This window comes from Oryzias latipes, chromosome 15, assembly GCF_002234675.1.
Source record: "Oryzias latipes chromosome 15, ASM223467v1".
Lineage (NCBI taxonomy): Eukaryota > Metazoa > Chordata > Actinopteri > Beloniformes > Adrianichthyidae > Oryzias > Oryzias latipes.
In genome coordinates, this window is record NC_019873.2 from 21,155,822 (window position 1) to 21,179,176 (window position 23,355).

At 38.6% G+C, this 23,355-nt stretch overlaps 1 protein-coding gene across 26 annotated transcripts in view; it reads right to left on the bottom strand.

Annotated features, from left to right (window-relative positions):
* Window positions 1-23,355, bottom strand: part of LOC101174692 (calcium-activated potassium channel subunit alpha-1) — a 159,094-nt gene that overhangs the window by 85,198 nt on the left and 50,541 nt on the right. For all 26 annotated transcript variants that reach the window (XM_020709517.2, XM_020709521.2, XM_020709518.2 and 23 more), the window contains exon 3: window positions 2,903-2,964. In XM_020709517.2, the coding sequence (XP_020565176.1) occupies window positions 2,903-2,964 (62 nt within the window). The remainder of the gene's footprint in view (window positions 1-2,902; window positions 2,965-23,355) is intronic.

Sequence of the window (23,355 nt, forward strand, 5' to 3'; positions counted from 1 at the left end):
GCAAAAGATTCGACTTTAGAGGACGTTTCTAGGCCCTGCGACAGACTGGCGACCTGTCCAGGATGTCCCCTGCCTTCGCCCCCAAGTGGCCGGGATAGGCTCCGGTAGCTCCGTGACCTCCCAAGGGATAAAACCGATTATAAAATGAATGGGAAAAAAATGACATTTCTGCAGAGCATTTTTACCATGAGAGCATGAGAAAAAAGGAAAGTGTCAGGTGGAAATTGCCACTACTATATCAGAATATCATTTTGACATCAGTGCTCATAAATATATAAATATTTTGGTTAATTGGGACTCTGAAATACAGAAATACATGAAACATTAATATTTGTAACATTTAGCACATGAGCTTTTGCTCTGTGGAAATTCTTTTGATCACCGTGACTCTTCAATCGTTTACGCAATGTGTTCCAGCAGATTCGAAAGCGGAGAAAAGCAGCTTTGCACTGATATGCAACACTTAACAGCAGTATTGTGTTGCATATCGGTGCAAAACTGATATGAAAAGCTGATTTTCTCTGCGTCAGAATCAGCTGATTGATTTTGATCGTGTCAATGGTATGTCAAAGAACGTGTGTTATTGAAGTGACGCCAGCGCCATCTCCACTGTTAAAGGGTTCAAACTTTTGCTTTGGTTACTAACTGTGAGGACTGGTGCTTTTTTCAGTTTTTTTCAGGCATGGTTTTCTCAAGCTTTGCTTGTTGTTTGCTTCGAATTGTTCACTTGTGTTCAGTCACACCAGACTTTAGTTTTTATTCAACTCAGCTGCTTTGTTTATTACTTGCTCTAGATATTTAGAACCATTATTCCCTTAAAGCCAGATCGCCCTGTTTTCACTCCTTTTGTTACATCATGTTCAAGTTTCTAGTTTTTAACATTTTAGTTAATGTTTTCCATATTTTAATTTGTTTATTGAATCCTGTTGTTGTTTAAAAGTTCCATCTCTTGTAATTGGGTTTAGCCAGTCATCATTTTTTAAACTACAGACTATACTGTATCCAGCGGCACATTTTAGTTCCAAATAAGTCATGTTTTTAGTTTAAATGCGTGTCTTGATTCAAACTTCTGCTTTGAAAAAAGTGCCATGGGCAAACGGGGCAAAAACACGAGAGCAGCAGAATAGATAAAGATTTAAAGAAAAGGCAGATGAGGATTTTTATCCTGAGGTAAAAACGGGTGGGAAGATGAAGGCCCACAAAAAAATGTATCTGCTGCTTCTAAAAGATAAGACTGAACAAATTGGATTGCAGTTTAGATTTACTTCTCATGGGATTATCATACAGCATCTCCTGGCCTCATAGACACGAGGACAGTAACACAATTTCACACTTTGTATAAGAGTAAAGACAAACTTTACAAGCTACTTGTTACTTTACAAGTAACATTACATTACAAGTAATGTACACAAAAAAAGAAAGGCAAGAAGATGACGGAAAAGCAAAACATTTGGGGGTTTATTGATCAATCTTAGACATTTGCAGAGAAAATGTAAAGATAAAATGATTTTAAGGCACAAGAAAACGGGATTTTACCATTCCTAATATGTAGTATTTGTGCATATATAATATACATAACATTAAGAATATACATGTTTTAAATTTAACCAGTAACACATATCAAAATACTAAAAAAGTCTAATAAAGTGTTTTTTTCCTGAAATCTTTAGATTTAAGTTAATTCAGAACCATTGCTTTATTAATGTGTTTTTAGACAATGTCAGAAATTCAAAATTTTTTAAATCTACAATCTAACCAATTTCAAGCTAATTGCCTCTAAAATATGTTTGATAGCACAGAAAAAATTGCCATCAGTTTAGTCAAGTCAGCTGAACAGGAGTTTTGCCTAATGCTGCTTTTATAGTTACATACATTTTTTCTTTTATTCTAGTCCTTTTTATGAAATGTGGCAAAATTTGGGTTGATTGATCGGCTGACCAATCACAACCTTGATTGCTTTAGATTGCTTTTAAAATGATTTTAGTGCCAAGGCTTTTCACTGATATTACATTTTGCAAAGTTTTTTTTAATCAAATATTGCTCCAGTTATATTTAAATGTAGGATCTGACTACCTATTTAGTCAGAATCAGGCTTAATGGGTGAATAGAAAATGGCAAACAGGCATGAAAGCGTACAAGAGGTGGGAGTTCAAAACTCTGAGCCGGGATGGTGTTTTGCAGAATCTGTGCCCCAGCAAAGCCAAAGGCCTGTTTAAATCCCTGCAGCAGAAGGATGGATGAGTCCCTGCTCACTCTTGCTTTCAGTTAACATACTCGAGTGTCTGCAGCAACAGCGATTCCCGTGATAAATGCACACCCTGTCCGTTAAAGGGAATTAGACTGCATAAAATATGTTTAGCTGCTCTTCCCTAACTAATACACCGTGTCTCTGTGCAATATATGCCAAGCTAGGAACCTTCTTTTAAAAAATATCTCTACTAGCAATGTTTCAAAAACATAAAATACCGAACAATTAATTTAAAAGGCAGTTTGTGTCAAGATGATATGAAAGAACGGGAAAAATGCCAGGGCTGCTTCTTGTGGATTACTTCCCGCCAAGAACTGACAACATCAACACCCTAGTGTGCGCTCAAAAGGAGAAGGTTTTCCAGCACATACACAACACAAACCTCTGTTTCCATGGTAACTCCTAGACTTTCCATTGACAAAACCAAAGCTGTATGTATGTTTTGCCCTTGTATAGTATGTGTGCACATAAAGTCTCTGTGGGGGTGTGAATGTGTGTTTTTGCTTTGCAGAGACTGCTGTGTTTCGAAAAGGACTTCATTAGGATCCAGCATGCATATCAATGAATGCCGTACATGCAACGTATTCCCATCAATAAAGCAGCTTAGCTAACCATTTTGCCAAACTTTGACACAAGAGTGTTATTGATACTCACTCTGATGAGTCTATAAAGTATATTCCGAGGGCTCCGATGCTCAGTGCAAAGACTAAAACCACCTATGGAGAGAAAGAGAGAAAATACATGAGTTTGTGTAAGGTAGGGTTTCAAGACTTCTAGTTCATCCAAACCAAAACAACTCTGCTCTCACATGCAGACACAATAACAGCTATAGCATCTGTAATTGGACAGCAACAATCCCCTGCAGGTGAAAGGGCATTTTTTGAAAAGCATCCCCTAAATAATGAATGTCGAATATGTTGTTAGTGACTTGAATGGAGGCAGAAGCGAGTCAATAGAATTAGAAAACCATGAAGGCAAATTATTGTTATCAGAAGTACCATATTTATACTATTAGGTGCACTTAATGATGACTGCAGCTTATATATAAATATATAAATCATGTCATGTAATAATTCCTAAACATCAAATGGGTTATTTATTTTTTAACTATTTCCACACTTTGGATAAAAACAGACAGGTCCAGCTACAATCTCCGATCTAGGCATTTGATATCAGCATTCCCTCTTATTGTCAACCCAACTTTCCAACAGCTGACCAGTGAAGGGCTGAATAACGGTTCCTCTCAGATCCCTCTTTTTATTTGAACAACTCACAAAAGAAGCCCTGCTGATGGCACCATCAATTATTGATAATGAGAGCTTGATTGCTTTCATGTGATGTCCCTTTGTATTGATCAAATGCATTGTGGCTGAAGAAATAAATAAACACCCCAGTGTTATTGCATTTTTAATAGTTTGGCATTTGAATGGGGGATGAAAAAATGGTTGTGTGCTCAGTATTGTTACAGGAAAGAGTAACCTTGCTGATGGAAGGGATGTTCTGCATAAAAAGGACAAGGAAAAGTCTGAAGTTTACTCCTGTTGTAACGATATGTGAAAAGAAAAGATGACACCACAGTTAAGAAAAAGAAAAAAAAGGTTGGCAGCAAATATCACAGAATTGCCAAAGTGTGCATGATTCATCTTGTTTTAAATATATTAAAAATATCTATTCAGTCCCATGAATATTCTTAAGTTAACAAAAGATTTGTCTCTCTTTTAAGCGGCATTTATCTAACTTTAAATCAAATTTGGTAAATAAAATACAAATTGCTATACAGAAAAAAATAAAACAAGTGAGTATATAGTTGTGCATCTAGCCTATGATTCTAAGACATTTTGGCTTGATTTTGAGACAGGACAACCAAGAAGATATATAAGAAATAAAAAATACAGTCAATTTACATGAATTAAAACACAAAACAAATAGAAAAATGATAAAATGACTTTGGGTTACTTAAAAATCCATTTTAATTAAAAAATGTATTTATTTAAAATCATTTAAACAAAAAAACTTCTTCTGGACCTTTGTTTTAAAGAAAGTATTCCATTAATCTATAAAACCTATATATTTTTTATTCTAAATTTGGTGATGGGAAGGAAAATCTAAAAAGAAGACCTCATCCTTTTTTCTATTACTGTCTTTTTCAGCATCTAGACTCTGACATTTAAAGGCATTCTTGATCCAATTGATAGATGTAACCTATAAACTTGGGTCTGCTGAGAGTCCTTTTCCCAGCAGGACATGTCTAAAACACATCCACTGAAAGACACCCATGAATCATCACCTCATCGTGTGGTTAAAATGGATTGAGTTTCACTGAGATCCTGGGGGCTATTTTTGCCCCCCTGGTAGGATCTCCCAAGGCAAATTAGTCCTGGGTAAGGTGCCAGACGAAGTGCAATCCATACACCCTCACCTAAATTGGGGCTACAAGAGCTTCGTCCTATAGCTAGGCCTGAGGAGGAAGCTTGAAGGGCATGGGGTTAGTCTCTGGAGGTTTGAAATTTCCCCTTGGGACTACACAACCAGAACAAGTTACAAGTGTCACTTTCACTCAATCCCCCTAAACCTGCTACAGAAGATATACATATATTGAGTTTCAGTTACAGTTTCATGCAGAAATCTAAGGTATTTGATTCACTTATGGGACCAGTTATGCAGCATTTCATGAAAACTTTAATTTGTTCAAAGACAAAAATGTTCAGAGACAAAAATTACTGTATTTTCCGGAGTATAGTAAAAAACGTATCTAAGTTGCTCTGGAGTATAAGTCGCATCCCTGGCCAAACTATCCATCCAACAGTTTACACCATAGACTGTAAAAACAATGGATGAATCGAGGTGTGACCCATAGAAAATCTGACTACCCATAGAAAATTCCTTACCTCCGGCTCTCGCGAAATAAGGCAAATTTTCCTCACCATGGCTTCCTGATACAGGCGCCACCATGTTGAAACCAGTCAACAGTAATTGGTCCGAGTTGCTCTGATTCATCATCTCTATGGCAATGGCAACAGTAGTTGCCATAGATAAATGACTCAGAGCAACTCGAACCAATCACTGTCGACTGGTTTCAACATAGTGGCGCCCCTATCAGGAAAAAATGGTACTTTCTATTTTGGGAACACGAGAAAGGAGTGGTTGAGCTGTCTATTGTTTTGACAGTCAACGGTTTACACTCTCTCGTTTGCTTGGACCAAAAGGGTTATCAGAGTGGGTCTTTAACTCCACTTTATTGATTTATTATGTTTTCTCCTATAAAGAAAAATAGATAGAGAAATGAAACACTGAGAAAGAACAGTGCAGAAGGAAGAATGGTTGAAAAACGTTGGTGGTAGATGAACATTATACCTGCTGTTTTGCCCCTCACTCTTCACTCATAGAGCTAGGTGTCCCAAAATCTAAGATCTCACCAACAATTAACGAAATTTCACAACAGTTTAAAAAAAAAAGGGAATTTTACTAAGAACATTCCCCCATCATAAGAGTAAAATAGCATTATTATTATTATTCCCTACTCTCGCAATTCAAACCTGAAATGTGTGTCAGTAACTTTTTTTTTTTTTTACTGGTTCTTGTCGATGGAGCATCTCTAGACGTTTAGTGTCTCATTGGTGTATTGCTGTCTATATTTAAAGTGCCAAGCTGTAACTGTCAGATGTTTTCCGAGGAGCTCTTCAGCAGTCACGCTGGAAGGGCTACAAGAGTAAAGCGGCCTGTGACAAATGCGGGTGTACTCTGTGGATGTGAGTGAACTCTAATGTGTCCAGGTCTCAAATTTCAGTTGTGCAAGCCGGCCCAAAGGTGGCAGGTCTCACATGACACCATTAGAATTGTAAACACATAATAACTAACACATATAAACACATGCGGGAGGCTGCCGTTCTCAGTGTCTTTGGCAGTCTAAAGAACTTTGAAAGGCCAACGAGCTTGGCTGTGGAAGTGGCCTGAAACTAAGCCTGTATTTTGTACTTGGCTTCCTCCTGCAGCTAACATTGCGTGTTACAACTTCCTATGTCCTTTCAGTGCACCCTGTTATGAAGCTAGGACTTTCAGGGACAGGTGATGCCAACTATAATAACATGCAGGATAGAGACTTTATTTTAGAGACAAAGATTCAGATATAAAAGTCAAAGATGGTGAGTGTCAAGGTAAGAAAGTGCAAAACAAATCTATAAGACGTAGAAATATATTTATTTTTATTATTTATTTATTCATTTTTTTGCCTGATTGAAAGTTCCTTGTTTTTGGCAAATGTCAATAAATATGACTGAAGAATCATGCAACAGAAAAAATATATATTTCTGGGACTTTTGGTTTAAAATCCATATTTGGATCTTAGAGCTTGGGGTGGTTTGTAAGGACTAGGAAATTTGATGAATAAGAAAGTTACAATCCATTGGGATATTTAAAAATAGGAGAATTAAAAAGAAAAACACTTAGAAGTGAAACATTCTAATTTAATTCTAATGTAGGACCCTAATCAATTTAAATGTACCTTCAGGTTAAAAAATGTCAACTAAAAAACAATCAAACAGGGACTAAATACATGAATTTTCTGGTATCGGATTTAATTAATCCCAAATTACAACAAATGGCAATTTGTCTATCTACCAGTCATTCTGACTTATTAAATGCAAAAAATTTATTAAATGAGATGTCTGTATTTACTGGGATGTCAAAAAATGTAAAAAAATGGCTGCCAGTACTGTGAAACTGTGTTAAACTTCTTAATTAATCTGGCCAGGCTCGTTCTAGAGCTCCAAAATGTCTGATTGATGCATCAGCCAGAGAGGATTTCAGACATCCACAGCAAAGAAAAAGATCAGCTAAACCAGTGCACTGTTTCTGTGTTTTAATCTGCCAACATACAGTATGAAAAGTAAAAGTAGATTTGAGGCAAACGACAACAGCTGCTTTCAGTAAATATTCATTCACACATCCTACAGATTTTTTTATATCAATTTGTTTGTCCGTAAAACGCCAAAATGGAGCTTTTCCTCATTTACCATCTTGTCACATTGCACTGCAGAGCAGGCATCAACATCGATTGAAGGCGTTTGCTTTCAAGTCAAGTGCCATCATTCACAAACCACGGTGTTAATGCAGACTTTGACCCAAAATGCAATCACATGCTAGCGCACAAGATTTCAGCCTTTATCTGGGGGAGCGTCAAGAAATGAAGCCTCCATTAAACTTTGATGGCATACATCCACATTGCAGAACACACCCTGTTCTCCCCTTTTCCCTTGGGCCCAGATGGCAGGGGGCAGACGACAGCTACCCAGATGTGCATAGGATTTGACATTCCTTCAAAAAAAAAAAAAAACACTCTGTATTCAACTGACACACTGAACAACCCAACAGAGAACACAGACCTACACTTAGTAAGAGAAGAAATTCCTCACAAGCATATCAATTCCCTCTGAAGCAGCGATACCAGTGATGCCAGCACACAATCAGACTTCTTTACAAAACTGTTTTAGCTAACTTTGTAATTGTATGGTGTAGTGTGTATATTTTTGTTTTTCTAAATAAGCCTCTAAAGAAACCTTATAATGGCATAAAGGACCCTTTAGAAGCCAAAGTACTGTCCTTATAGAACGAGGCATCAAATTCTTTCCAATTACACCTTTACTCAGGAACTAATAGTTTTAAAGTATAAAAAATGATGGGGAAATTCCAGGCAAAAAAGTCTGAAGTTTTAAAATCTTGTGTTTATCAGAGGGGCAAGATCATGTAAAAAGAAATGAATCAGTTTTGAAGTCTGCTAGGAGCAATTAAAAGTTCCAGCTACGTTCATGCCACCCTCAGCAACGCATGTTCAAGTGACCACTTCCAATGGTAGTACCAGTACCTACTGTACACAACGGCCACGTCGACTCACGGTCAAGTGGCTAATTTTAATGAAAGGTCTAACCTGAATTTCAGACTTCTGTTTTCCAAACTCTTGAATGCTAAGTTTTTAAGTCCGGTTGCGGGCTCTACATACAAAACGGGTGTTCATTTATTCTGTGCTGGAAGTTCAACCGGTTGAACTTCTTGCATCTCCTAAATTGGATCAATGCTGAACTGTGACCAATGAGGAAAACAGATTTGTGGGTAGCATTCTTTTCAAAACACTGCTCCTCTTTGTATGTCCGCTCTGTGAACATCATCGACTGTTCAGTTCAGTTCAGGAAACTGCATGTTGAGGGTTCTTGGCCGGTGTGTAGGTACCTTCAAAAGTCTATGGAAATGCCCATAAATGCACGTTTTGGGTTTCTGCATTCAAAACTCTTGCAGTCACACGTTTCTACGCAAGTTCTTTGGGTCAATTTTTTGGGCTCAACATACAAAACGCGCAGTCATTAAACATATGTTGAAAGTTAAACCAGGTCAAATGTTGACATTTGATTTGATTTGATTTTAAGCAATCAAAGCAAGAATAATACACAAAACAATACAATCAGCAATTATAGATCCGTACAGACCAGTGATGTATGGGTGGTGTCCATTTTAATTCATGGAAGTGCCAATTGTTTGAAAATTGATCATAGAGAAGAAAGTAATTGCGGTTTGTGCCCAGCCCAGAATTATACGACACAAAGTCTTTCATGTATCGGAATAGAGCTGTGAAAGTAAAGCCTGGAGCAAGATTAATGAGATTTGCACCACTTTGACATTTTGCACTAGGCCTGTTCCAACTGTAGGAAGCGGATGTGCACACCATGGGCTAAACGCACATTCAAGAATCTGCATGGATTGGTGTTAACAAAACAGATGATTGACGGTAAGTCAGAACAAAATCAGCCCCTTTGAAATCACTTATAAAATATTATACATTTTTTGTATTTAATATTCCCTGTGTTGGGGTCTCAGAGGTCTGTTCACTTGATACATCTCATCTGTCAGCTTGATTTCTTTTCATTGGACGCTATATGTGCTAGCTTATTTTTAAGATAACTCAGTTTTTATATCTGATTTGTCAGGTTGGTGTGGAAGAGGGAAAAGACTTGAGGCTGTCTGTGATGCACACAGCAACAGAGTCCTGTCTCTTCTTCTCTTATCATATTCTCTGCTGCCCGATTTCCCCACAGCCAGCTCCTTTTGTGTTAGTGCTCAAGTTCATTGGAGTCGCTCTCTCTGGGAAAAGGGCCAGGTGAATGAAGGACTAGTGTAAGCACACCCACCTGTCCGTCAAAAAAAAACCTTCTGTCATGCATCCTTAAAAAGAATATGCTGTGCAGCAAAACTGTGAAAATGTACAAAGCAAATAATAAAAACCTGTGACTAAATATAGCTTTTGCTTTTTTAGTTGTAGCTTTGATTGGTGATATGTGGTATTTTTGTGACATCAAAAAGATTTTAGGTATTTTGTAAATGTAAGGTAATGTTGACTTTACTTACTATTTATCTATGTAGTTTTTAAAGGTCTATTCTTCTTTATTCCAAAGTGATGGCTGATAAAAAGAAATGTAGGAATCATTGTGACCCTCATTACAATTGTTCCTTTTGATCAGATCAGTGATGCCGTTTGACCCTAAAGATACAGATTTTTGTCTGGTGGACTCAACCTTTTTAACAACCCAACCATTAAAAAAATAGATCAATGGCTCTGTAATACACGCAATCATCCATCCATCCATCCCTCCATCCATCTATCCATACAGGCTATTGTAACTCCAAAGAATTAGTGGCAAATCAGAGTCACCGATTCACCAATGGAGCATGTTTTTAGAATTGCGAGGAAGCCGGAAAGTCCAGAGAAAACCCATTTGTGCATGGGTAGAACATGCAAATTCAGCACAAAAGAACCCATCCGCGATTTGAACCAGGGCCTTTTCGCTGTGAGTGCAAACCAATGCACCACAGTGCTACCCATAACACATAATCAATGTTTGTAACCCTTGTGCTATCCTAGGCACTATAACATTGGTAGTTGGGTCATCTAGACCCACTAGACAGTGCGCTGAACTTTTTTCTTCAATGATTTGTGATCTTCAGTGATGTCCATGGATTACATGAAATCCTCTTCACCTTTATCCACCTTTGTCATGGTAGGGAGAACACGTCAATGTTAGGGTGGGGTTATAGGATAGCACAAGGGTTAAATATAAAAGCAGGCAGGTAAAGGGATAAACATCAGCTTCTATATGTCATACATTAAGTGTTGTAGTTTTGTTCATAGAAAGCACAAAAGAACAAATATAATTTGTTGAGATAATAGCATGATACTTAATATGATAAACTCCATTTACTTCCATTTACATTTTTGCTTATTACGAATAATTCACACAGGTAGTTAAACATTACAATGAATTACTTAAAATATTGAATCAACCTTGTTTAACCAAAGAATGTAAGTTCAGTGGATTTTTTTAGTCTGTAAAGATTGTAAACAAAGAACTTTTGGGAAAAATCACAAATGGATCTCTTTAATGTGTGTTTCATCAGACAGATTTAGAATTCATGGTTTCTAAAATGTTTGTTGTCTTTATTGTAGTCAATATTAAGAGACTTCTTTTTAATCTTCACTTTGAATCTCTGGGCATGTGATGTGTGCTCAAGAACGTGCAAACGCCACTTCTTGGACGTCCATTTAGCCCCCATGTTTTTCATACTGGACAAGCGGGGAGGGAATTCATCTTCATCTTTTTCTTATTTTGCTACTGTTTACTACCGCATGTCCGCCTCCTACATTGGCAAACTTGGTGCAAAATTTCAAAGCAATGCAAATCTTGCTCCTAGGTTGTTTTTTTTTCACAGCCCTAAAATTCCAGCCGGGCACAAACCACAAGTATTCATTTCTTCTCAATTTTCAAACAGTTGCCACACATACATCGGTGCCAAATCGGAGTCTTTGATTGGTCAAAGTTTGATTTGGTTTGTTTTTTAATCCGCTTTAAATGGCCGCACATTTTGTACGTAGAGCCTGAAAACGGTCATAGAAACATGCACAGCTAAGTGTTAGGGTTAGAATTTTATACGCATAAGCCCAAAACACTAATATAAGCAAGTTTTCATAGACTTTTCATTTGAAGCAGCCGCTTGAATGTTCTTTTCCGAGGGTGGAGTGAACGTATCTTAAGACATTCAGCTATATTAAAAGCAGAGAATATAATACTAAATCGTATTAGTTGAATAATGCAGTGTGTACTTCCAGTTAGCAGCAGAAGCCAATGTTCATGAAACTGAAGTCTGGATTTAATCTCACCATTCTTCATTTAAAAAAAAATTGTCGACAATGTCTAATCTTCTGGTTGAAAAGTAATAACATATTTTTTCAAATGAGCACAAATAAGGAGTGATGAAAACATAAGAAAAGGTTTTAAACAGTCACTGTTTGTTAGAGGAGGCAGGTTTTACAGCTGCATGCTTCTAAATCTGATGGATAAAGAAAGGCATGAAGCTCAAAATGAAAGCAGTATTTCAAAAAAAGAAGATTTTCAAACTGGAAATAAGTTGATTTGCTTTTCTCCCACCTGAAAAGAAATGTACTCATAAATCCTAACAGGATGTTTCTGTCCTGTGTGAAATGGCTTCATTTAACCTTTATGGCCTTAGACTAACAGATGCCCAAATACTGTTGCACCTAGCAACAGAAACGGCGATTGACAGGGGAGCAAGTGGGAAGGGGGTCATTATGAAGGAAAGCCTCTCAGGTCTGACAGCTTCTAAAATGAGCATCTGTCAGCATGAGATGAAGTGGAGAGCATTGGGGGGTCTGTGGCATGTGCAAAGGACAACGTGTCGAAACAATTCCTACATAAAAGCTTCTCAATGACACAATATATTAAAAAAAAGTACAACGGTCTTGCAGAAAAAATATATATAACATCTAAATAAAGCCATCATAGGGGTAATCTGTAATGTGTGAGGCATCCAGACACTGCAAGGGCAGACTGCACCAGCATCATCTGTCTAATGGCAGGCTTTTCAAGGAACAGCATGGCCACGACCTTGAGAAAGGGGACGGAGAAGGAATAGGAGAAAAAAGCTGGGGATAAAAAAGTGAAGGTGATGATGGTAGGAGACCGACTGATGAAAGAAAATTGGAGAGAGCCCCTCACCCCCTGCGGTACATTCGAAGCATTAAGATGTGGTAGAAAATGGCTTGTGGCAGAGACAGAATGAGAGCAAGGGAGCGCTGCTGACAAGGAGGCATGCTACAGCAATGGAGAATATTAGAGCATGTCCTCTAAGGCACAGCAAGGGCTTAAATGCCACAGCAAGTCTGCATCTGCGTGCACATCTTTACCTTCTTAACGTGCAAGCGCACACATGAGCCTTCAACGTTAGCCTGTGCACAACCTTTGTGTGCACGTTCGTCCATGAGACAGGAGGAAGGACCCCCACTAACATCATGTCAGCAGATAGATGATGAGAGAGGGCGCGTGACGGGACTGCAAAGAGCTGCTGACAGCAGTTGAGAGGGAATCTCTCACCCACCTTAATAATTTTCCACCTGACACTCATTAAATACAGGATTTTTCTTTTTTTCTTCTTTTTTGGGGGGGGTAAAACTGGAGCTTTCCTGCAGAATTCCAAATCTAATAAAAAAAAATCTGCTGCCACAGCGTTGCATTAAAAATATATCAATTATGCATATTGATGAATGCTAGAGGGCGGCATTATTTTTAGTAAAATGCGACTGTCCATGTGTTGCACTGATGCTAACTGGGAGCAATATTAAAGTGATTAATGATGAATCCATGAGGATGCCCTGGGTGCTGCAGCCCAGAAGAATGGATTAAATATCCTTTTTACTTGATGGGTAACACAAGCACATACATTTGACTCTCAGTCAGTCAGTTTAAAGTCACGTTCAATCAAAACAAAACAAACAAACCCATTAGGAGAATTTCTTGTAAATGGAAAATCTTCCTTAAAAAAATGGGGGGGAGGGCAGTTATTTTTGATTTTCTGCAATAAAGTATGACTGGCTGAACAAAAAGTAATAGAGCACTTGTTTACCTATTTATTTACTCGCAGCACAATTTTACATTTTCAAGAAAGCATTTTCAAGAAAGAAATTGACAAATAAAAATAGTAATGCACGGATCTACTCAGGAATATAAACAGACAAAGGGATGTTTCATTGTCAGCGGAGATCAGATTTACTCATCACCTACTCTTGTACACACATCAGTTTTCAAATTAACACTAAACTATATGTGATTTTATATTTTGTTTTTCCACTGGCCTATAAACGTAGGGAAATTGTCTCTGCAGAGCATCATCCCTGGTTCCCATGGCAACAGCAGCATCACCAGGATGTTTTGCTGTTTCATATCCGTTGTAAACTTTGTAATTACCACACAGTTTCCTCATAATGTTTTCTACAAACAGATACATTTCTTAAAAAGCAATTATCTGAGTACATGGATAACAAAAACATCCCTTTATTTTATATATAACCTTGACTGTTTGCTTATTTTAGAATAGAATAAACAAGAGGAGGGAAGGTCAGAGATGTTTTTCAGTAGTATGACAGAACTTAAAAAAAAAAATACAAGTATCCACTACAGTCAAGAAATGGAGACTTGAATTTAGGTCAACTAGAAGTCATGATGGCATGACTTATAAATGTCAACAAGATGAAGACCTTGATTAAGGGCTAAATCCTCGAGGACTTGAGACTGATACATTCAAAGTACCATAATAAAAATTATATTTAAAGATCCACTTCAATGAAAGTTGTGTTTTTAGTGTTTTCAAAATGGTCTTCTGGCATTTTTCTCACAGTGGAGGACATATTTAAATAAAATTAAGATTAAAACTGTATTTCTGACTGTTTCTTTATTCACATTGTTGTGAATCAAGAGCAGATGACAAAATGCCACTCCCTGCTCCACTCCATTCTGATGCATCCTGTTGCAGACAAACAGATCCATGTACGTCTTTGTTTCCTCATGCGAGAAGTTTCCTTACCTCTTGCTCAAAACTGTACAGCTGGATATATCCGATATTGCTCACTATTTTTGTTGCACCGGTAATGTTAGGATGGGGTTGTAAGGAACTATAAGCTACTGGGAGAGTATTCAAACAAAGGCATGATGGGAAGTGTGGGAAGTCTTACACTACCCCAACAGTTCCATCCACAACTCAAATTTCTAACTAACTAGGGCAGAAACTCTGTTCTAGAAAATGACACGTTTTTTTGATTTTGGCTAAAAAAATCGGAACAATCGTAAATAAAAGATGATTGGCGTGGGACTTTAATAAACTAACCTACTAAAAAATGTAATAATGACATTGTCAAAATCTGCTTTAAATTTAGAATGAAGCAGCCTGATAATATAAAGCATGCGTGATTGTGCAGTCATTGTTTTTGCAGGGGTTATGGGCTCAGACAAACTCAAACATAGCATTGTGGGGTTATTATAGTAGTTTCCATGACTATGTCTGTGCTGATGTAATGTCTGACTCACTGCTGCACAAACATACAGCTAACTGGACTTGAGTTGGAAAAGTTTTTACCTAAGAAAGAAAAATCTATGTAACACTTTAAAAGCATCAAGAAACTATTCATACCAGAATATTTGTGACATTTTAAGGACACTCAAAATAATTTTAAATACCAAAAGGTTTTGAAAAATTATTTAGCACACATTATGGATCACATAATCTATCATCTACCACAATCATACGGGGGATCAGCTTTACATGAATGTAAATATGACACCATCTTTTTTTAATTTTACTAAAAGTTTATGTTAATTCTGTCATACTTTGCACCACTTACCGTATATGTTACTAATTGTCCTAACAATATGCTCAACCTTTGTCAGTCATTTCAAGTTTGTCCTTTAGACTAAGACTACATTGATGAGTCTTTTAATGAAGTTTCTTTGCTTTTTCTGACAATCTGTGCCAACAAGACAGACATGAGGTCGCAGCCAAATTTAAAGAAAGTCCCCCAAGGCATGAAATGGATATTGTGCTCGCGGGAATAATACACACAAATGTGTGTAAAACCTGAAAGAAGCTTTTGTCCAAAGCTGTTGCTAAAAAAGACAAGATATCCAGCAGCACTAAGACCTCCTGAACTCCAGATACAGATGTGATCTGGCGGCTATCAGATTAAACCTCCTCTCTTTCCTGCTTGTATCACATAAAGCTTAAGAAAAAATAAAGAGCAGAGGACAAATCCTCTGAGATTTTAAAAAGTTCTTGTTGAAACTTTTGTTAAACAAACAAACAAACAATCAAACCCCCCTTTTTTTAGTTAAAATAACTTGTTTTTTTGTAAATATAACCTATAACAGGCATGTCCAAAGTCCGGTGTAGTTATCAAAACTATTCGGCCTGCAACAACCGTTTGGGGTCCTTCGGGGTCCTGGGACTAATGTTGACATCACATTACGTGATTGGCTGTGCGTTGGTCCGATGACGTGTCAGATAGGGATTGGTCTGGAGAAATTACGATACTAGAAGAAGATCTTATGCGGTCCATTATAAACAAGCAACTCCGACACAGAGCGAGTATATCTTCTAAACGTGCTTTTATTATTGTTATGATTATTATTAAGTGCATTTGAAGCAGAACGGACGGCGGTCCGAACCCTTCTCCGGACCAAACACTATAACAGAGCACCTTCCCTGCCTTCGAACACGAAGCTATGAGACTACAGCTGCTCTGCTCAGAGACACGGTTCGCTTGTGTGGAGCAGCCGGTTCATTCTAACAGCCACAGATCTTTTTACAAAGTGGGTTGTTGCAAAATCTCTCTATAAACATCACAAAGAATAATGTCAGACACAACTTATGAGGGGAAAATAACTTTAGGTTACAAAAGGAAACATGAAATGAAAATATGTAGAGCAAAGCAGATCTGGACGTTATGTAGTTTGTCCAATTGGGGCCACCGTAGTGTGACGTCATCCTCAGTAGAAAGGACCCCGAATGGTTATTGCAGGCCGAATAGTTTTGGTACAATGTCAGGCTGAATGGCCCTCACACACGCAGCCTGACACACGAAATCTGGCGCTTTTTGCAAAGGGTTTGGACACCCCTGACCAAATGTGAATAACTGGAGGGAAAATTCATATTTGATCTCCATTTTTAGATCATGCAACAACTATTTCTGAAGAGGGGATTTGTTCCCAAAAAGAGGTTCTAAAACAGGGAGAAATCAAAGTTCACTGTGTGAATACTGAAAAGTTATCCTAATCTGCCTGTGGTCCAAAGACCAAAATATAAATTCAGGTCACTACACAGTTGCCCAGGCAGCAGTTACTGCTACACAATCCCATTATATACCGTAAATCATAGCATAAATCACTTCTGCCAATGTGAATAATATCAACATTTTATCACACTAGCTGCATTTCTATTGCAGAGCAATTACTTTGTGAGATCCTTATTACAAATTTTCACCAAACCTTTCATCTTCCCCAGAAACATGTCATACTGTATTTGGCGACTCGATGAAGCAGCCAGGCCCCGTCAGACATTGAATTACTAATGTTATTTTTCTTTCCAACCAGACAAAGAGATCAACTATGATCCAAATGATTCAAGAATGTTTCATATATGCTGCCTCCATATATATATATATTTATACCATGGTCCGGGTGAATACTCGATTCTGATTGGCTGCTGGGTGTTCATTAAGTAAGGGTTACTGGCCGAAGAAGTGTACGGTTATTACTTTTTAACGCACCGTCCTCCGCTATTTTGCAGAGTCTTGACTGCAGCGGTGGTGCGGCGTGACGCGGACTATTTGTTACGTGGTACGGCGCATCACGTAACAAATAGTGAGAAAAGCGATCGAAATTGGAAAAAAACAAGAATTAAGCACTAAAAACTGGTTACTATTTATTTCTTTTGTAAGTGACCATGGTTATAAGCAGGTTAATGGCCTTTGAAGCATGCATTATCACTTTTTAACGCACGGATCAGACGGTTTAGGCTTCTACGGCATGCGTTAAAAAGTGATAATGCATACTTCGGAGGCCATTAACCCTTACATATATCTTTGTCTAACAATCTACGTGCCATTGTGGTGTCTCTTTTGAGACACTTGGTTTCATTCCAGAGGAGATGCATTGGTGACATTATCTTAATCTAATTAAATCAGGGTTTCATTTAATTTCCCAAAGGTTAATGAGGAGTTTATCATCCGTGTCAAAGCCCACTTTCTCTTGCTAAAAATATAGAAACTTCTGATGAGGCACAAAAAAATGAAACTCCATCGGTATTCGGTTTTTCCTTCGGTTCTCGAGCATTCTGCTTGTGTTTGCTTTCTGCCACATCCAATCATGAGCTTTCCTGTTCTGTCACGGTGGAGGAAGGATGCCCTGAACCCGCCATGAGTGATCTCAACACATTAGTGACCTTAACCCATCAGCATGAGGGGTAAAGGTGTCACAACAAACACCCCGGCAGCTGCTTTCACCAAACTCATACAAACATCTCACACAGCTAATACAGAATTACATGCAATATTAAAGATAATACATTTACATTTAATTGTAGTGCTACGTACTTATCCCTTAGCATATTTATTTTCAGGTTTAAAGATTTGTCACTGGGGGAGAAAATGGTCATTGGCATTGGTTTTATGCTCCACTTCCCCATCTTAGGTGTTATTAATTCCACATTCCTTGCGAGGTGTTATCACAGTCCTTCCAGCAAAAGGTTAACACACTCCAACAAATACAGAAAAAGGGAGAAACTCTTTCATTTCAATCTGTATGAGAAATGTAACCAAGGAAACAGAAATGTGTTGTTGTTCAAAAAAACCTTTACAACCAAGATGTAAATGTAAGTAACCAACAATTAAAATAAACAAATGATCTTTTTTCAATGAATTGTTTCAGTTTAAAAAAAAAAGACACTCAAAATCAATTTACATTCCGATCATACATGGGTACAGAGGAGTGGTGTCCTTTGATTTGTTATACTAAAACACACATGGAAAGGAACATGAGAGTATGAATTTAAAATTATACAGCTTGTAACAGAAACTAATGCTTTAGAGCAGGGGTGGAATAACTACGGCCCGGGGACCAAATGCCGTCCCATACCAAACAGGAATAAATTACATTGATAATCCTTTATAGGGGTTTATCTTCCCTGTAATCTGGTGTGTCCCCATAGATGGTGCACTACAAATAAACTGACCTTTGTTTTAGTGCAGAAATTTATGCTGCCTTCATTTGATGTCGGAAGAATAGTTTTCCTGTTCCGTTCATGCGCGTTTTCTGAGTCCTTTTTCCAATCCTTCCTACACCACATGAACAAATAATTTCTTTAGATTAACGTTTTTCCTTGAGGGACATCAACCAATTGGTGCAATTGGCCCTGAAATTAGAACACAGGCCACAGTTTTGAAATTAAAACTTTATAATGTTCTGTTTTTAAGGATATATATTGATTTTTTTAATCTAAAAACTAAAGCAGAATCTTTCAGATTTCATGTTATTTCTTTCTCTTATGAGGTTGATTACCAACACACGCCATGCATCTGCTCCTGGTCAGGCCCTTTTGTCAAATTTTAGAATCCTTTGTGAGTCAAAAAGTTTGCCCACCCCAGCTTCAGAGACATGGTACGTGTGCTGCAGGTTTTTGGGTGTCCGGGCCGGAGGAGGGTCGCATTTTAGAGGGAGCAAAGGTGTGTCTTGCAGTTTCCTTGTGGCTTGTGCCACCTTAAAGGACGTCTTGAAAATGGAACGTACCTTTGTCATGCGTGTGGTAACTACTTGTGACGTAGAGGAGATGCTGTCATATTTACCCTCAAACAAACCGTTTAATTAGCACCTTGTCATCACTCCTAATAGGAATCAGTAAGAATAGGCAAAAAAAAGGGCTTCTGTTCTTTAATTTACTCACATGAAAGACTTAACCATGTTATATTTGCTAAATATCTTAGATTAAATAGTTAATTGATGATTAAATCTAATCAAGAGTATTTAAGTAAAAGAAAGATAGCCTGTCGTGGCTTCAAAGGGTATGCAGAAATCTTTATCATAGTCCCTCCGTATCTCACTCACACCTGTCCCAACAGAGTAATCCTCCTGGATCTTCTCTTTCCTTTGCCTCTTACATCAACTGCAATCATCCCACCATGATCTCATGGAAACTGTGAGCAGTAAGTGACAAGCTGCTAGAGGTGATGTGTTTTAGGGACACAGTGTGGCTGTCCCATCCCAGGAAACAGAATCCCAGCGGGGGTAAACGGATCTGAAACCTGGCTTAGCAGATGGTCCCTACTGCGCTGACTCCTCTGATAAGCAATTAGAAGCCCAAATATGGCAGCAGCATTTTCTAAACAAATCTGAATGTTTTTCTAGCACTGAGGTGGGGGGCATCACCTGCACAATAAAGCAAGGTGTTTTATCACTGAGGACAATGTGTGGCTGTTCCCTCTTATTGTCTTCAGGGTCAGTTTTTAGAAGGAGCAGGGAAAAAATGCATCCATCTTCCACAACCAATGCCTCTGCAGTAATAACCTGTCCACCACAGAAAACAAAGGTTGTGAAGCAGTCATCCCCATCTCCTCTGATCCCTTCACTCCCACTCTCACTCTGTGTGACTCAGACCTGCTAATGTATGTGTGACAGAAAAGGAGGCAGCCTCTGCTTCATGCAGCAAAAGACATGCACCGTATAAAGCCTGTACCAAGAAAATGGTCCGCGCTAATAATGTCCTACTTTATCAGCCCCCGCAAGGACACAGCCTCAATGCCAGGCCCACTCCAGGGAAACGGCAATACTATTGAAGCCAACTGCAGGTCATATCACCAGTATGCAGATGATGCGACTGTATTTAGTGCTGTTTCAGAGGTATTCTGCATATTACATGATTTCCTATTTTGTAATAACTCTGTGTAAATAAAATGTTTGTTTGGCTCTTTATCCTGCTGTACATGTTGAAATGTGCAACAGTAAAAAACTAAAATTCTGGATAGAAAAAAGAAAAAAAAAATCGCTGACAGTTATGATACAGTGACTGTGCTCTAAAAACCTAAATGAGCACATCCAAGTCTTTATTGAACTGTAGAACATTGCTGATAGGTGGACTTCATCACTACAGTTCCAGCTTTCACATCCTTAAACTGGCTTTGGCTGAAGTCTATGTTTCCTCTTTTCCAAAACCCCAAAAATAACCGCATTAAATAAAGGAAAATTGGATTATCTGCTAAGACGTAGTAGCTATATGCTCCCAATGCTCGTTCTGGAAGAATAAAGGGATTTCTTCTAGTAAAAATCTTTACGTGATTTTCTTTTTTTTTTTTTGTCATTAATGCTGCTGTCACAAAACCAACTGCCACCGTGCGATGGGGAGGCATTAGCAGAATCTTCAAGATGTTATGCCGCTGCCAGATATTTTGAAAATCGTTGGCGTGGTCATGAATGTAGACAGTGTTCGTCAGGCATCAGTCAGACTCAGGCGGGGCTGACACCATTACGAAGTCGGGCAACAGATGGGCGACCAAAATTGAATGATGTGTAAATGTCCCTGGGTTAGGAAATTGAAATGGACGGCAGTCGTCCATTTCAAGTGCCACCGGCTGCCTGGTAGCCCGCCGGCATAAAAAAAGTGGCACACATTATCAGTCAATTATCGCACTGCTGCCTTCCTGCCACTTGCCTGTCACTGGACTGCCACCACGCAACCCCAAAATGTACCAGGGCGACCACTGATTTTTTTTCTTTGAAAAATGTCCAGCTGGCGTAAAATTGTAAACCTCCATGGCTTCTGCGCGGCGTTTAAAAATGCGACTGCTGCCTTGCAATTACAAATGTCGCAGCACGGCCACCTGCTGTATTTGCTGGAAAACTTGCATTTTGGTAGCAGCGCTGTGGCATTTTGGGATATGTGACCATAGTCTAGCACAAACATGCAGTCAATAGCTGATAAAAAAAAAATGTTTTACTAAGGGACTGAATTCAGCTACAGAAATGAAAGCGCAGAAAATAAAAAACCAGAAGCCATGTAGAATATTGGATGTGGGTTTTTCAAGCCAGCTTTCTTGGCAACAGTCAAACCAATAAAACAATTTTTACTTCAATAATGAAATCATTCTTAAAGGTATTCTAAAATAAAACAATAGGTCCCGATGGGTTAATAAATATAACCGACAATGATGGTGGAGCTTGATGTAGGTGGATCGATATGATCCACAGCTTCGGATCCATTAGGTGTGCGTCATCCAAGAGGCACTGAGTCACCCAGCCTTCCTCCTGAAGACCATGCAGTTATGACAGAAATGAGGCAGGGAGAGCAAAAAGATAAATATCTGTGCTCTCTTTCAATGTGCAGATCTCTGTAACTATTGCCGTCCTGCTCGTTTGTCTTCCCTGTGATTGTTTGATGGTGCCTGCCTGGTACCTGCCTTCAGCCTGAAATCGGGTGTGTTTGAGAATGTAAATCAAATGTAAGCACCATTTTCCTCTGCTTAAAGGTTTCATATACATAATGCCCTTTCTGTTTCTCTTTGCTTGGCAAGATTTCAGCTTTTTAATGGCCCGGCAAACCTTGTTCAAGAGATATAGATGGCTTTTGCAGTAATTAGCTAAGTGATTTGGACACCCTTCAAGAGTAACCCATCAAAGACATTTCTGCAGAAAAAATGTTCAAAGAAAAATTAATGTGGATGGGTTCTGCAGTATACTTGGCAAAACTGGTTTCTGATTTGACAGACACTGGAAAAGGCTTGGTCAGCTGGGGTAAAAGCAAAAAAAACATAGTAGGTCTGCTCTCTTGATCTTTTCCTCTGTGGAACATTTTGGAGGAGGGCTAAACAAGGAGGAGACCATGAGATGTGTGTAGATCATTGGCTCTTTAGCAGCAGAGGCACAGGTGGCAAATGGAGAGGTTAATAGATGAGGGAGAGAAATAAACAAAACAAGGATGAGTCATTCTTCAGAGTGCCCCCGGAATTATGAGAGGCCTTAAGGAGGACTGCGGGGAAAAATCCGTCATGAGGACAAATTGAGTTCAACCATTTCAGGGATGTAAAACTCTCGCCGATGTTCTGCAGATTTGGCAGGAGTTCAAAACGCCACTTGTAAAATAGTTCATCACGAGAGGGTCTGAAACTCAAACTAAGTTTGGTTGTCATGGAATTGAGAATTTTGAAAGAATGTTTGGTGATAATCTGCTTCCTGATGTGTTTACGGCAGATGCTTTCTCAGATGAACAGCACTACATCTACTCTAGATGAGAAAACAGCATATGAATTTCAACCAGTGTAAAACTATGAAACACAATACCAGGGAATCCTGCCAGTTCCTACCAGAGCTTGCCCTTCACCCTTCTCCCCCCGCAACCTTTCATTATTCAGCTTATACTTCACACACACAAACATCTTTAAAATAAAATTGCAATGGGAAAAAAATACTTTACATGCTGATGATTAATTTAACCAGAGAATTAATTTTCCACACTTTAGGGTAGCAGCTGGATAGCTCAGTTGGCTGGGTGCAGGACTGGCGCAATAAACTTAATCTAGTGTGAGTCCTTGGGCAAGACTCTTCACACTGCTGCCTAACTATGTAGCCACAAGGGGGCCCATGTCTGAGTCCCCCTGTGCTGACCCCCAGCACAGATAAAATACAGGGTTGTGTCAGGAAGGCCATCCAGTGAAAGAATCTTTGCCAAACCAGCGGCGGTAAAGGGCACAACGCATTATAAGGCGCATTGTCAATTAATGATCTATTTTCAAACTTTTGTCAAGCTATAGGTCGCATTAGGCAAGACAAGAGCCAGAGATAAGTCAGTCAGACTTTATCAACTGTGTTCACAGTAACTGTAAAACTTGTTTGTAACACGTTCGCTACATTAGAAGCATTCGCCTTGTTCGCATATTCACGATACCTGTAACACCCGCCTTTTAAGCAAAAAACGTAAAAAACAGACCCCAAACCCTGTTAGTCCTGTGTGCGTTTACTAGTGCCTTCTACAAACATTGAGTGAGTAGAACATAAAAGTTAACAAAAGGGTCTCCTATATTGGTAATCACATTAATCCTGCAGAAGAAAAACAAAAAGATTTAATCCAATTTAGTTATCATAGAAGAACAGGGGCAACATTTGGCTGCAGCTTTTTACACTGCAGTTAATACTCCAAAGAGGTTTTGGCCAGTGTTACCACACCCTTCCCTTTCCATCTCA